General features: G+C 41.4%; 2 protein-coding genes across 13 annotated transcripts in view; both read right to left on the bottom strand.

Annotated features, from left to right (window-relative positions):
* CR2 (complement C3d receptor 2) overlaps positions 1 to 4,489 on the bottom strand; it is a 75,126-nt gene extending 70,637 nt beyond the window's left edge. Inside the window, exon 1 of one of the 2 annotated variants that reach the window (XM_077334840.1) lies at positions 4,018 to 4,489. In XM_077334840.1, the coding sequence (XP_077190955.1) occupies positions 4,018 to 4,090 (73 nt within the window). In that variant the 5' untranslated portion in view covers positions 4,091 to 4,489. The remainder of the gene's footprint in view (positions 1 to 4,017) is intronic. The other variant, XM_077334841.1, reaches the window with a different exon arrangement.
* A 4,723-nt stretch (positions 4,490 to 9,212) lies between these two features.
* Positions 9,213 to 13,956, bottom strand: part of LOC143836063 (complement receptor type 1-like) — a 56,352-nt gene continuing 51,608 nt past the window's right edge. For 6 of the 11 annotated variants that reach the window (XM_077334844.1, XM_077334843.1, XM_077334845.1 and 3 more), the window contains 2 exons: positions 13,792 to 13,867; positions 9,213 to 10,162 (listed from right to left, as the gene is read on the bottom strand). In XM_077334844.1, the coding sequence (XP_077190959.1) occupies positions 10,081 to 10,162; positions 13,792 to 13,867 (158 nt within the window). In that variant the 3' untranslated portion in view covers positions 9,213 to 10,080. The remainder of the gene's footprint in view (positions 10,163 to 13,791; positions 13,868 to 13,956) is intronic. The other 5 variants (XM_077334848.1, XM_077334850.1, XM_077334852.1 and 2 more) reach the window with 1 other exon arrangement.

Here is a 13,956-nt window from a genome sequence, read left to right as displayed (position 1 = left end):
TGCGAAAAAAAGCTCCCCAGGCCCCGGGGAAGGCGCTCCGCGGCTCTGCGAGCTGCGACACCATGAGGCTGCTCCGCCGGCCGGGAGAAGGCCGCGCGGCCGACAGCTCACCCGTGGCTGTCCGCGCGGCTCGGCTGAAGCAGGCAATGGGGAGCCGCGCAAAGCGCGGCTCCCCATTGCCTGCTTGGGGCGGGATGGACACTTGGAGGGGCCAATCAGGAGCCACTTCGCGGCTCCTGATTGGCCCCTCTGAGTTTTTATCCCGGACAGGGCCCACCCTAACTCCTCCCACAGTGCTCTTACTCCTTTATTCAGTCCATGGCGCTCTGCGCCACGGGGCTGTTTAAAGATGTTTTATTGTACCACGATTGTGGGATTATGTAACCTGTCATGGGCCAATTGGGAACAGTGGACTACAAACTGAAATGATGATAGATAGATAGATAGATAGATAGATAGATAGATAGATAGATAGATAGATAGATAGATAGATAGATAGATAGATAGATATAGATAGAAACCAATTTGAGATCACTTCACAGCATTATTCTGCAGAAGAAACTGGCTCTTTTGTCTCCTGTTTCATCTACACAACAACCCTATGCAGTAAGCCTCAAGTCTTTCAATTCAACAACAACCTGTGTGGGAGGCCTTAAATGTTTCTTCTCTACCACAACCCTGTCCAAAGTAGCCCTTTCTGCCTGGGGAGATTATTTATATACTCTGCAGGTGAGCTGTAATTCCAGGAGCTCTCCAGGCCCCACCTGGAGGGTGGCTACCCCTGGGATGGAAATATTCCTGGAGGTTTGGAGGTGGGACTTCAAAATCGTACAACGCCTCAGAGTCCAGCCTTCAAAGGAGCCATTTTTGCCTTCAGTTGGGAGGAGGTGGTGCAGGTGTGTCCCTCCTGGGCTATGGGCTATGGCCAGCCCTTACCAGCAACTGTTTGTATTCTGGGGCGCAGACAGGCAGACCAGCATCAGTCCTGTGAGTCTGAAAAGTGCAGGAAGATCTAAATAAATACAGCCTGAAACTGTAAATAGAGAACAAGTAAATGTCTGGAGACACATGGTAACTGAATGACTTATTGGCCTGGCAAATAACCTTGGCTTTGCAAATAAAAAAACAGTATAAAAACCATACTGAGGTCAAGACTGCTGTGCACAGAGAGTCTTCCTCTTAGGGTTGCCAGCTTCTCTGTGAGGCTCACTACCCCACTTCCCTCATGGGGAGTCTGCTATGGGGAGAGAAAGGGAAAACGATTGGAAAATGCTTTGAGACACCTGAGGCTTGCTGGGTCACTGTGGCCCATTCCCAGTTCTCTCAGATCTCTTACAACCCCACATACCTCACAGGTTGACTATTGTGGAGAGACAAATGGAAAAGGTGTTTATAAACCGCTTAGAGACTCCTTTGGGTAGTAAGTAATAGGGTACAAAAATCTGTTCTTCTAAGGAGCAACCATGAAAGAAGCATGTGGGCACATAACATTTTATCAACAGTGAAAAAATGGAAAAGAAGGAACAGGGTGGACACCTGTGTACTGTGACTACCCAATGTGTATTAGGGCAGAGGTGTATTTCGGTGAATGTGGCCTAATTCACACAAGAAGGGAAATGACGCAGAACTGGGAGGAATTGGTTGCCATGTAATCTTCCCCTAAGAAGAGTCTCCAGTCTGATTTTCCCTTCACATATCTGAGGACATGGCTCTGGAAAGCTCATCTGTAACCACTATGCCACAATTTCCAAAGGTCAGTCCTCTCTCACACTCAATGAACATTCCACACCACAGGTTCTTGATTTCCATATCTCCACACCCATGCCCTCATTTGCCACTACGCCACCACAACCTCCCACACAACACACACATTCAACCCCATGCCCTTACAGACTGGACAACTCCTCCCCTTCCTCTTCCCACTGCCAAGCTCTAGCGCCCGTTGTATTTTTGGATACAACGAGCTTTGCCCCTAGTATATAATAATCATCATTACATAGAATAAAGAATCTGTCAGAATGGAGAGCAGGTTGTCTGTCAATGGGAGGCAAGGGAATTAACTGTACGAAACAGCCAACTGTACCAAACAGACCTGTGCAAAAAACCTGCTTACTACCCATGATCAATGTAATATTAGAGAGAGGCCCCATGGAAGAGCACCACCACTTCTTCTAGTAAAAAAAGTCTTCTTCATTTCACCTACCCAAAACCATATTCTTTGTTGATGTGAGCAGACTACTTGCAAGGGGAAGTGGGAGCTGTTTTGCACAGGTAATCTCCTGCAAATTATAGTTTAACTGGTTTTATGACAGCATTTCATTGTATGGAGAATCATAAATATTAAGATTTATGCAACCCTCAGAGGTCATCCAGTACAAAAGTCCTACTCTTACATGAGGTTAATTACTACCTCTGGAAGAAAAATGTATCTTCTGGATTATTAAACAGAGAATATTAGACCATGAGCAGCAGGAACTCATACCTACCCAGCCTCGAGTCTGCTCACCAGCATTCTTTGGCATCATTATGCAGAGAAATATTATGCCTACATATTTGCATCTCCTTGATGTCCCACCCCTGAGAAGAGCTTTTCTCCTGGCACGAATGAATGCTTTCCCCTCAAAGGTCTTAGAGGGAAGATTCCACCATATCCCATACCATGCGAGACTCTGTCCGTGTGGTTCTGGTTGCCCTGACTCTGTCTGACACATTTTGTTAGATTGCCCCTTATATGAGCAGTGTTGGGATGACAGCTTTGTTGCTTTGCTGGGAAACAAGCCTTCTGTAAGTAAATCTATGACCTTGCAATTTCTGCTCTCTGACAAAGACCCAGAGGTAACCATTTTAGTTGGCAGAGTTTTAACTAAGATGCTTTCATAATATTCTGCCTACCTTGTATTTTATCTTTTATGGTTTATTTAATCATTTTAAGATCTGTTTGGTTATGTAACCCCATTTTATTATTTTGTTGAAATTTTAAACCCTCTTTTTATATGTCTTATACATTTTATGCCAATAAAAGGTTACTGACTGACTGACTGACTATTGCCCGGTAAACCACCCCTTCCCTTTTTAGAAAGACAACTCAACAGTTGCTCTTAATAACATTACTGAGGGAGTAAAAATTGTTCATATTTAAAATGGTTCTAACTATGAGATAAGGCTTTTTAAAAAAAGGATATAAACAATATTTAAAAATTGATTTGCACTACCTTTAAACAATTTTATACACACAATGTAATCCAATGGAGAGTTACTCCAATTCAGCTCCTCCTGAAATGAGCTGACAGAAGTCAGTAATGCTCCACAGGACTGCATTGGTTGTCAGATATGCTCAGTAAATAGCTCACACAAGCACAATGGCCTGTATACAAGTGTTCTTTTCCACTATATGATTAATCATTTGTTGGAAGTTGGCTTCTTCCATCAGATGAAGAACGCTTTCCTTCAACTGAAGAGTTCTCAGTTAGTGGGAAAGATCCATTTGACTGGTTATTTAACTTACAGAGAAAGTTCCCAGTGTGACCCCAGTTTAGCATTAACACTGTGGATTTGCTGCTTTTGATCAAAAACTGAGTTTTCCATCTCTATTCATACTTCCATAGGAACACAGTTAAAAAAAAAAACTGACAAGGCTTTTAACAAAAGTTCACACCTGAATGATCCCAGAAGGAGAAATTAGGCACATTGGATCAAACCCAGTTCTGCCACAAATAAAGCAGTGGCAGAATGTCCTGCATTTAATGAAAGAGCAAGGCTAAAGCAAGCTTCTCTTGTGTCCGTGGTAGTAACTTGCTTCCCCATAGCCTCACTCCCCAAACACTTTACTCTCAGTTGAGCTCTGCTCCATTACTGGATGTCAGCTGAGGAAAACACTGCAGGAAGTTCAGATATATAGTATTTAACCATTTTCTGTGGAATGATGGGGGAAAAGTGAGCAAGAAAGATTGAGGGGTGGGGAAAGAACATTAAAGGAAGAAGCTGAAGAACTGCAACAAGTCATTCTGAACTGCTTACCTTGGTCTCCAGCAGCAATAACCAAGAGTGCTGCTGAGCACCACAAGAGGCTGAAAGTGCAGCCAGACACCATAGCTCTTGCTCCAGCTGCAACAATTAGTGCAAGGCTGTAAGATCTGGCGGAAATAAATGGGCAATGCAGAAGAGGAAGAAGCAGCAAACAAGCAAAATAGGGGCTTTCTGAGAAAAAGTCCAAGGGGAATTGGCCTTAGAGAACTACAGAAAAATGCTTCCTAGCAGCAACTTAGGTACTTTAAAGCACTGTGTTGAATTCTGGGCACTGTTTAACTTAAGATGTGTTTTCAGTTCCAGAACACAGTCCTTGAACAATTCTCCCATTCATTAAGATAGCTATCAACTCTTTGGCTTAAGGTTAAATGGAAGTTCCCTGTTCAGAAGTCAAGAGATCCAGATTGTTTCCACAGCATTGAAATATATGCAGACGCATTCATATTGGCAACTGAGCTTCTACAAGGGTGTTTTCTGCACACTTCTGACTGCTTTTCCTGCCTCACCACTGGATGACTTTAAAATAAAACACAGTAATTGCTACACTGCTGTAGCATAGTAGTTTCTATTTGTTGGTTTGTTTTAAAAAGCTTTATTGTGGCGTGTTGGAGGAAAATGTTACCCCTGAGGGGATGCTGGCAGGAAAATGTGACTGTTGGGGATGGGATAATTGAAAATACATGCCTTCTTGACCAGATGGAGTGGCAACATACTTTTTATTTTACCAAAAAGATTGGAATCCAGTAGGTTTTAGGAAAAGCATATTGAAAACTGGGAAACCTGAAGAAAAGACAATACTAAAAAAGTGGTGGTGGGGGGGGGAGGCACTCCAATTTGGAATCAAAGTTAGTGAAAAACCTTCATGGAGAAGCAGCTCCTAACATATGTGTCAAACTTATTTGGTACATGGGCCGGATCTGACATGGTACTTTGTCATTTCAAGCTCTGTGTACCATATAATGTAATTCCAGATGCCAGAGATCTAAATAAAGGACACAGGCAACCCCAATTAACAATATTAGTTTTTACACAAAATACAAATAAAACAAAATAAATTCATTCCTAGAAGTGAAAGCAGTTGATTTACTGGGGAACCCACAAAAGATGTAAGAAATCATATTCAAGATAAGATTTTTTCCCGAAGGAATAAATAGGGGGTGGGGATTATGTTACACGTCCATACATATTAGGTTGCCCAAGCTGAGGGATTGGCTCTGAGTAAGGTTCCCAGGTCCCTCGTAACTGCCAGGGGGCGGGGGTCACATTCTGGAAGGGGTGTCGAAAATTAATGTGACATGCTGATATTATCCAGAAATGATGTTGGTACACCAGCAACATCAGGGGAAATGCTCTGGTTTTTAGGCAAAAACTCAATGGTAGAATTAGCTTACCATAGAGTTTTGCCCTCAAACCAGAGGGTTGCCCCCCCCCCACATGCCTGTATTGCTTCCAGGTGATGTTAGCATGTCATATTTAATTTGTGATTCTTCCCTCCCCTTATTTGGTTTCTGAGAGCTCCAAAATCCTTCCAGAGGTTCCAACTGGAACTGGCTATCCTAGCTCCAGGTGACCAAGATGACAGAATGAGGTGGAGCTGGTTTGTTGCTGTTTTGGGATGCCTGGTTTTAGAGCTAAAATCGTGGTGGCCTGACCTAAAGATATTCTGACATCTAATTTGGACCACAAGCTCATAGGATAGCATAAGGGTGCTGAAGTATAAAATGATTTAATAACAATAATAGAGTCCTCCTGCAGATGGAAAAGGGATGGTAAAAATATAAATAGTCTTCAGCTTGTTAATTTTTCAGAAACAATGCTTTCTGCATGGAAGCACACAGCAGTTACACAAGAACACTTGTGGGTAGACAGCTGCAGAGTAACTTCACCTTTTGAAGTACCTAAATTAGGCCCTACTTGTAAAAGATACTCTTTATCAAGGTCATCATGAAGTAGCATTCCCAAGCTACAAGCATCCTTTGCTTGCCTGCACATTAGGCTTCCTTCCCCCAGTATTTTGAGTCTGTTTTATAAACTATGAGGAATTAAAAATGCAAGCTCAGGGCACATTTGTTGTTGTTGTTGTTGTTGTTGTTAGGTGCGAAGTCGTGTCCAACCCATCGCGACCCCATGGACAATGATCCTCCAGGCCTTCCTGTCCTCTACCATTTTTGTTCTGCTTAAAAAGCCCATAATTTCTTTTAAGTCCTTGAGAGCTGTTTGCTGGGTGTGATGCATTTCACTTTTAAAACCTTAGATGTGCTGTACGAAAATGACTCTGAAGAGCTGTGTGTGTGTGTGTTGTACCCAACTTTTTCCTACCCAAAGGAATCAGCTTACAATTGCCTAACCTTCTCCCCACAACAGAAACCCTGTGGGGTAGGTGGGGCTGAGAGAGCTCCGAGAACTGTGACTGACCCGAAGTCACCCAGCTGACTGCATGTGAGGGTGTGGGGAATCAATGTCAAGCTGGCTCTCAATTCTTCACAGAAAAACAGAGCCTTGAGTGACAACCTGCTCCAATCTGATTGGTTAGCATCAGCTGAACAGAGAAATTGCTGAATACTGAGGAGGAATTCAGTCTGCTTTCAGCCTTAGCTGAGAAGAGCTGCATACTAACAGAGTCTGAATTCAGCCTTGACTGAAAGCAGTTTAACACAAACACACTACTGGGGATTTTGGCCAGAAAGAGTGGGCAGTTGGATGTAGATGAAATGAGAACAACTGGTGCTTAACAGGCCAAGGTGGTAAGTAGCTGAGAATAGCAGTGTTATTTAATTATATATGTTAGTCTAAATATTTTGAGGCACTATACAGCTTCAGAGACTAGAATGGAAACACTAGCTAAATGCTTAGTAGCAGATTTGCAGAAGCATGGCAATACCCTTTAAAATGATACATTTTATTCTACACTATTAAACAGCTGGAAAGTCCCTATTCTACTGTTTGTGCATATGATGCGTTAAACAGGAATCCAATTGGGGTTTAAGACAGGGTCAGATCCCCACTATCAAAACAGAGAGATAACAGCTTGAGCACTCCCCAAAATAAAAAAAACCCTTCTAAAAGCAGTAGTTTATAGTGGGCAAACTGTAAGGTTGCATTCTCATTCTGACTTCCATTCCATTCAGCCATCACCCATGGGCCGCAGCTCTCAACTATCTTTCCTCTCCCCAGTCTTTGGAATTGATGATCAAGTTGGCTAAAGGGAAGGGTGAGGCTCTCTTTTCTTGGCTGGGGTTTTGTGAATTAACTGCATCTCCACCCCTTCTTGGCTGCAGTAAACCCCCAAAATCCTAGAGGTAGTGCCCCATTTGCCACTCCGCCAGTGTAACCCTTTCCTCTGCCAGGAATGTGGTTAGGTGGTTTGGGAAAAGCAAGACCACCATCCTAAGCAGAGTTGCAATCTCCTAAGCAGTGCCAAAGAACAAGAGACAGACTAACAGGGCTATCCATCTTGATCAGTCTCCCCAAGGCAACTGATTTCCATAGGGTTAATAAGGTGCATAGGATCACACTATTAATTGTTGTAGCTTCCTGGGATAATACAGCCTCTCTGGTACAGAGGTTCAGTTACTGGATGGGAAAAGACTACTGCAGGCTTTCTCAACCGTAGTTTTGTGAAACCCTGGAGTTTTCTGACAACCCCAGAAGGGTTTTGCCAATTGGATGGGAGTTAATTTAGTAACTTTTTTTATTTAAAAAAATTATATTAAAAATTATCAGATTATATGATTGTATATGGTAATGGTGACCCACTGCTTTCCCAAAATGGTCAATAATGGGCCTGGAGAGAATGGGAAAGGGAGGGGCCCCAGCCATACAAATCCATGCTGGCCAAGACTTGTTGCATGTGGTAGCAACTGGAATCCAGAGAGGTGAGTACTCTCATTTTCACTGTGGAGGGGTAGGGTGGGTGATGGAGCAGCACAGGCCTGCCCCAGCCTTTTTTCTGCATTTTTCCTTTGATGAAGAACAAACTTGTAGCCAGCTCAGAATGCAGGCATGGCTGTGTTCACAAATAATCTGAAAATATTTGTTCTATCACTTCCTGTGTTGTAGGAGTAGCCTGGTGATGTCACATCCAGTGGGGGTGGCTGGGGAATGGCACTTTTGGCTTCATTTGACTTCCAGTGTCATGGCAGGATGTGGCCTGCTGACATCACTTTTGGAGTTTCTCAAAGCCTGAAAAATGTTTCAGGAGTGTCTGAATGGTTAAAAAGGCTGATGCTACACGCATCCATAACTATTGGAAATTTCATACCAGATTGAAGTTGTGAGTACAGCATCATGAGGAAGAGCCCATGAATTTGGTGTAGTGGTTAGGAGTGAGGACTTCTAATCTGGTGAGCCGGGTTTGATTCCGTGCCCCCCCCCCACATGCAACCAGCTGGGTGACCTTGGGCACTGATAAAGCTGTTCCAACTGAACAGTAATATCAGGGCTCTCTCAGCCTCACCTACCTCATAGGGTGTCTGTTGTGGAGAGAGGAAAGGGAAGGCGACTGTAAGCTGCATTGAGACTCCTTCAGGTAGAGAAAAGCAGCATATAAGAACCGTTCTTCTATATAACAAATTATTTGCCTAATAATGTAAAATGCATTAATTATATGTAATATACATTCAGAGAGTATTTTAACCACCCGAAAAGACAAAATGCATCTGGCTTTATGTGGTTCATAGGACATTCATCCACAAGGAATTACTGTAAATTGTAGCCTGCCATTCAGACCCATTTTTAATTTTACATGTACACACTATTTAATAATTTTGTGTGTGTATGTGGCTTGACACTTTTGACACAAATGGGAAGAGAAGCCTGTCATGAAGGATGCTGGGAGATTAAACCAAAGATTTTTGTCTTTTTCTTCTCTCTGGCACTGCTGGTTATGGTTGGCTTTTTAGCTTTTAATCTTTGTGTTGTTTTATATTTTATAACCGGCCATAAGATAAACTTAGATAGTGGCGGGATAAATGAATGAATAAAGTTAAAGTAACAAGAGTATTATGGCTGCATGTGGTCACTGCCTATAAGAGGATGATATAGGGAATTATTTGAATATTAAAGAGAGCATACATTCCCACACGGCTAACTATATGTACAGTCAAAGCCTTACCTTGGAAGGCATCCTCTGGAAACATCTCAGGGGCATGAAGTAGGGGGGGGAAAAAGACACATGATGCCCAAAATCTTTTAGTTGAGGTTTTAATACATATTTGCAAAAATATTAAGACAATTATAACCTCTATATACACCTCAGTTTTCCTTCATTTTGCCAGAGTTATGTACAATCCAGTGTAATAAAGATTAAATAAACATAACAATTTCCTGAATGTAATAAACTTTGGCTCCAACCAGCCCAAAAACACAATTTTAGGCACAATTATTTTACTGGAAATATGTTAAATTCATTCCCAGTTAAATTCATGCGAACCTAAAAGTTAACTCTCAACTAAGATATGCAAAACAAATAACATTTTAGGCACATTACTTTTTTTAAGCCATAAAGGGATCATGAGATCATCTGAGACAGTTCTGCAAGAAATAACCCTGGGAAACTCCACAGGAAGAAGGGACTTTGAACAGCCACTCTTGCATCCCCTTCAATAAGGTAAATGCGGGACAAAACTTTCTTCAAAAATGCAGCCTTTAAGCAAAATCCATGACACTTGTATTACAGCATCTTCACATTCTTAACACAGGATAATGCAATTGGTCCAGAGGAGAAAGATGACCAATCCCCCTTTCGTCCAACAATCAGAAATTTAGTGACAGTCAGCAAGGACAGAAATGTAGCTCAGTTCTTGGTAGAAGCAACATGTGAAGGTGTGCAAGATTTCTTTTGAGAAGGCAAATACCAGTTCATACTTCAAAAGGTTTATATTATCTATATGGCTCTTTATTCTTGTGATGCTGCTAAGTCTTTCTCAGATTTGTCACTCAGTTTTTGATACTTAAAAAGAAAAATAGAGTTTCTGGGAATCATTCATCAGCTGCAAGCTAAATGGAACGCAGGCTTACTTCAGAAGCTCAGTGCAATCTAATCAGTGTCTCGGACTATGCTTTTACTCTTAATGGAATATCTGTATTACGTGGGACTGCAGTGTAAGACTCAGGGGCAGAACGATTGACAGTTTTCCTAAAAGAGAGGGAAGGAGAATTAGTACAGACATTTCTTACTTTAAAAAATACAACACTTACTTCTTTCAGAATGCTTTTCCATGTCAGTAAGAAAAGCAAACACATATTTCATTCCAACAATAGCCAACTTTCCCCCCCCAAAGCAGAAGCTGTATAAAGGTGCAGAAGCTACAGCAGCAGAACTCTATTGGCAACCAGCAGTTATAGGAAGTAAGTGAAGTATGCATACAAATAAACAGAAGCAGACTGCATGTATCCCAGAACTAAGTACACAAAAATGACAACTCACAATAACACTTGTGCATTCAATGTATCCCTTTCTTTGCCTCCAAATCAGAATTCCTCACTGTGCACAGATAAGGGCTTCTTTATGTACTCTCACCGATCTGTATGCAGGAGCTTTCCCATGCACAAGTGCCTGTGCTGAACTCCCAGGTACTGAAGGAGTTGCTGAACATGGTGTTTATTGAAAGGGACAAGGTTAGGATTTCCCAGTTCCTGGCAAAATGCCACCTTAGATCGACTTAGGTGTTCAATTGCCAAAGGTCAAGTGCAGGGATTCCAGGAAGAGATAACAACTGTATCATCCTTTAAAATAAATGTCCAAACTAAATTTTTATAGAAATGTCATGTTGTATATTAATGAGGTTTGGAACTCTGAAGACAAGTTAAAGCATCAAAAATAGTCAGTGTTCTAAGGAGACAGTTATTAATTTGGTCTTCAAACTACCCTTGATTGTTAAACCAGGAGAACCAATATGTAACAAATTAGGACATGGGAAGTCTAGATTCAAATGGTGGCACAAAAATAAAAACGGGGAAGCCCCGAGCATGTGAATGTTGCAAGGATTAAAAATTCCTTCTTGAAGCAAGAGAAGTGTGTAGGAAATTCATAAAAACACCCACACCTCCAAACTTGGGAGGGGAGAACATACTATTCTCTGCCCAGCAAGGTGCAGATTTACCTAGTATATCAGGATTAAAAAGAACCTTGACACACAATTAAAGACAAATATTTTTGTAGTTCAAGAGCAATTGAATGTAAATGTACTTTGAGGGGAGGAAAAATCCCACTTTCATTTGAAACTAAGTTACACACAGTGTTTATTACTAGGTAAGGTAAAGGTAGCGTTTTCATGGCAGACTCAATACGGGGTGGTTTGCCACTGCCTCCCCCACTCACACAAAAGCAAGGTGAGAAATCATCTCTACCAGTCAATGCAGATTATTGGGTGCTGACAAAGGAGCAGTTTAAATGCCAAGATACCTTTTAAGACTGAAATTCAGACCATTTCTGGATTTAACTAACACCATTCTCATCTAGGATTGTATGTGGTGGCGTCCAAATTGGCTGTTCCAGGCTGATGCAGCCAGCGCCATGCTGGAGGGAGGGGAGGCACACGTGCCAGTGTGTTAGTCGGCACACACACGCAGGAGCGGAGCTTACAGCTGGAAAACCCATCTTATATATTGAGAATTATGCAAGTAGCTGTTAGAGCTGGTGATCTGATCAAACATTTACCACACTTGACAAAACTGAACTGTTAATTCCAACTTCCAGAATGCTAGTTTACTTCCAAGCAACTCTGGAATTCAATTCTGAACTATTATATGTACCGTATTTGCTGGCATATAAGACGACCCCCCAACATTTCCACTCAAAATATAGAGTTTGTAACATTACATTACAGTACTATGGGCCACTATGGGCAGCTATGTCTATCCCAATTGAAGTGCCCCCGGCATATAGGACGACCTCCCCACTTGGAGGCATGTTTTTCAGGGGGAAAAAGTAGTCTTATACACCAGCAAATACTGTAATTATTACTTGTAAGTGAAGTGTGCCCTCAAATCCCCACTGATTCATGGACTTTTCAAGGGAAGAGAGATAAGCAGAGGCCTTCCTTTGCATAACAGCCCAAGTCTTCCTCAGTAGTCTTATCAGCCAAGTACCAACTCTACACAGCTTCCTAGCTCTGATAAAATCAGACTAGAATGGGCTACGAGGACTGTCGACTAATATTTATAGTTAACATTTTACAATAAAGGTGAGCAATATTCATCAATTCAAGCTGAAGCTCACCTATCAACCCTGCCCTATTATTATTATTAAATATGTAATATAATGTATAAAATGTAGCCTTTAAAATATGATTAGTGAGCCAGTGTGAGTGTAGTGGTTAATGACTGACTAGGATCTGGTTTCTGATAATCTAGGATGTTGGTTAAGACAATAGTAGGTTCTTCAGAAGATTTAGTTCAATGAATATATTACAGCTTCTCATGAGCCCTCAGGAAAGAACTGGAAAACAATTTAATGAAAATGCTTAAAAAGCAATAGGAAACACAAACGCACATTTTCAAGATCAAAGTAGCTAAGACTCTCAAAATAAAGGCAGTCCTAAACAGCAGCATGTCCAGAAAATTAGGGATAGTTCTGACCAATTTGTGCCCTGTGCACATTCAATTTGTTAAGGAGTCCTAGCAAAAACTTTGTATTAATCTTTCCATACATCTGTAATGCCTTGGATAAATAAAAATAAATAAAACCAGCATACCTGGATATCAACAATTAATCAGAGAATTAAATCACTGGAATGGTATAGAGATAATTTGTAATCACCTTGTTACAACTTTCCTACACTGGATGAGTTGGATCTAAGCAGGCTTTCTGCTGGTGAAAAGGGTAAGAGGGAACCCTTTTGACTACTCCAAATGTCTGTGCTGGGGACCATGGGATCTGCATTGACAACAGCCTCGTAGACCAGAGTCTAGAGTAAGGAGAACTGGGGAAGACAGCTGTCTAGATCCAATCTAGCATCCACAGCCAGAAAATAATGTGCTGGATTATGCTAAGGACATCCCTTCTTAATTGCTGCTTATCCAATTCTGTGAACATATATTAAAAATAAGAGGAAAGCATTACACACAACACTACACTGAAAATGGTCTTTAAGCAGCAGCCTTGCAAACAAAAACAAAAAAGAACAGCAAGGCAGAAAGCAAAGAGATGTGCAATACAACAGAACTTTGAAGCACTCTGTTTTAATCTGTCTAGAAGGCTGTAGTTGAAAATTATAACTAGACCAGTGTCTTGGCCTCCAACATAGCATCCTGAAAACTATTCAGTCCTGAAGAACTTTACTGAGTTAATACTACTCAAAGAATTGATTTCATGGTTGAGTCTAAAAGGCAGAAACAAGTCACTGACATCTGTGGATCAGAACACCAATCATGTTTGCACCCTACTTATATAGTACTAGAGATTTTAGGGATTCCAATGCCAGATTTTTTACTACACACAAGACATTTCTAAGCCCATATTAGAATGAATAGCAAGGTATAAATGATGCATATTATTTCCATCACTACAAAATGGCAGTGCAAAGCATCTGGTAAAAAGCGGTAGATTAGGCATTCTAGACAAATAACAATACTTTAGTTCCTTTTTGTCCACTGCACAGCAGGTCAGCACAGTTGTTCAGGATGCAACACACCAGCCTTTGTGGACAGCAAGCACATTTATATGAGAAAGTAGGTTCAGAGAAGCCCCGAAGAATACGCTTGCTCAAAGAGCCACAAAAAGGCAATAAGGAATCCGAGAAAGCATATCTTCAGTTGACTCACCCCCGTCTTTTATGGTAAGCTTTATATGCCAGAACAGCAGCAATTATACCAAAAACTGCAACAGCAACAACAGTTCCTTAAAGGGAAGGAAAAACCCCCAGTGATAAATATTACCATAGTTGACAAAGTGGAGCAACTAACAGTTTTTCTGTTTGGGAACAGATT

This window comes from Paroedura picta, chromosome 4 (assembly GCF_049243985.1).
Source record: "Paroedura picta isolate Pp20150507F chromosome 4, Ppicta_v3.0, whole genome shotgun sequence".
Lineage (NCBI taxonomy): Eukaryota > Metazoa > Chordata > Lepidosauria > Squamata > Gekkonidae > Paroedura > Paroedura picta.
The sequence above is the reverse complement of the archived record's forward strand: the minus strand, read 5'-3'. Positions and strand labels throughout refer to the sequence as shown.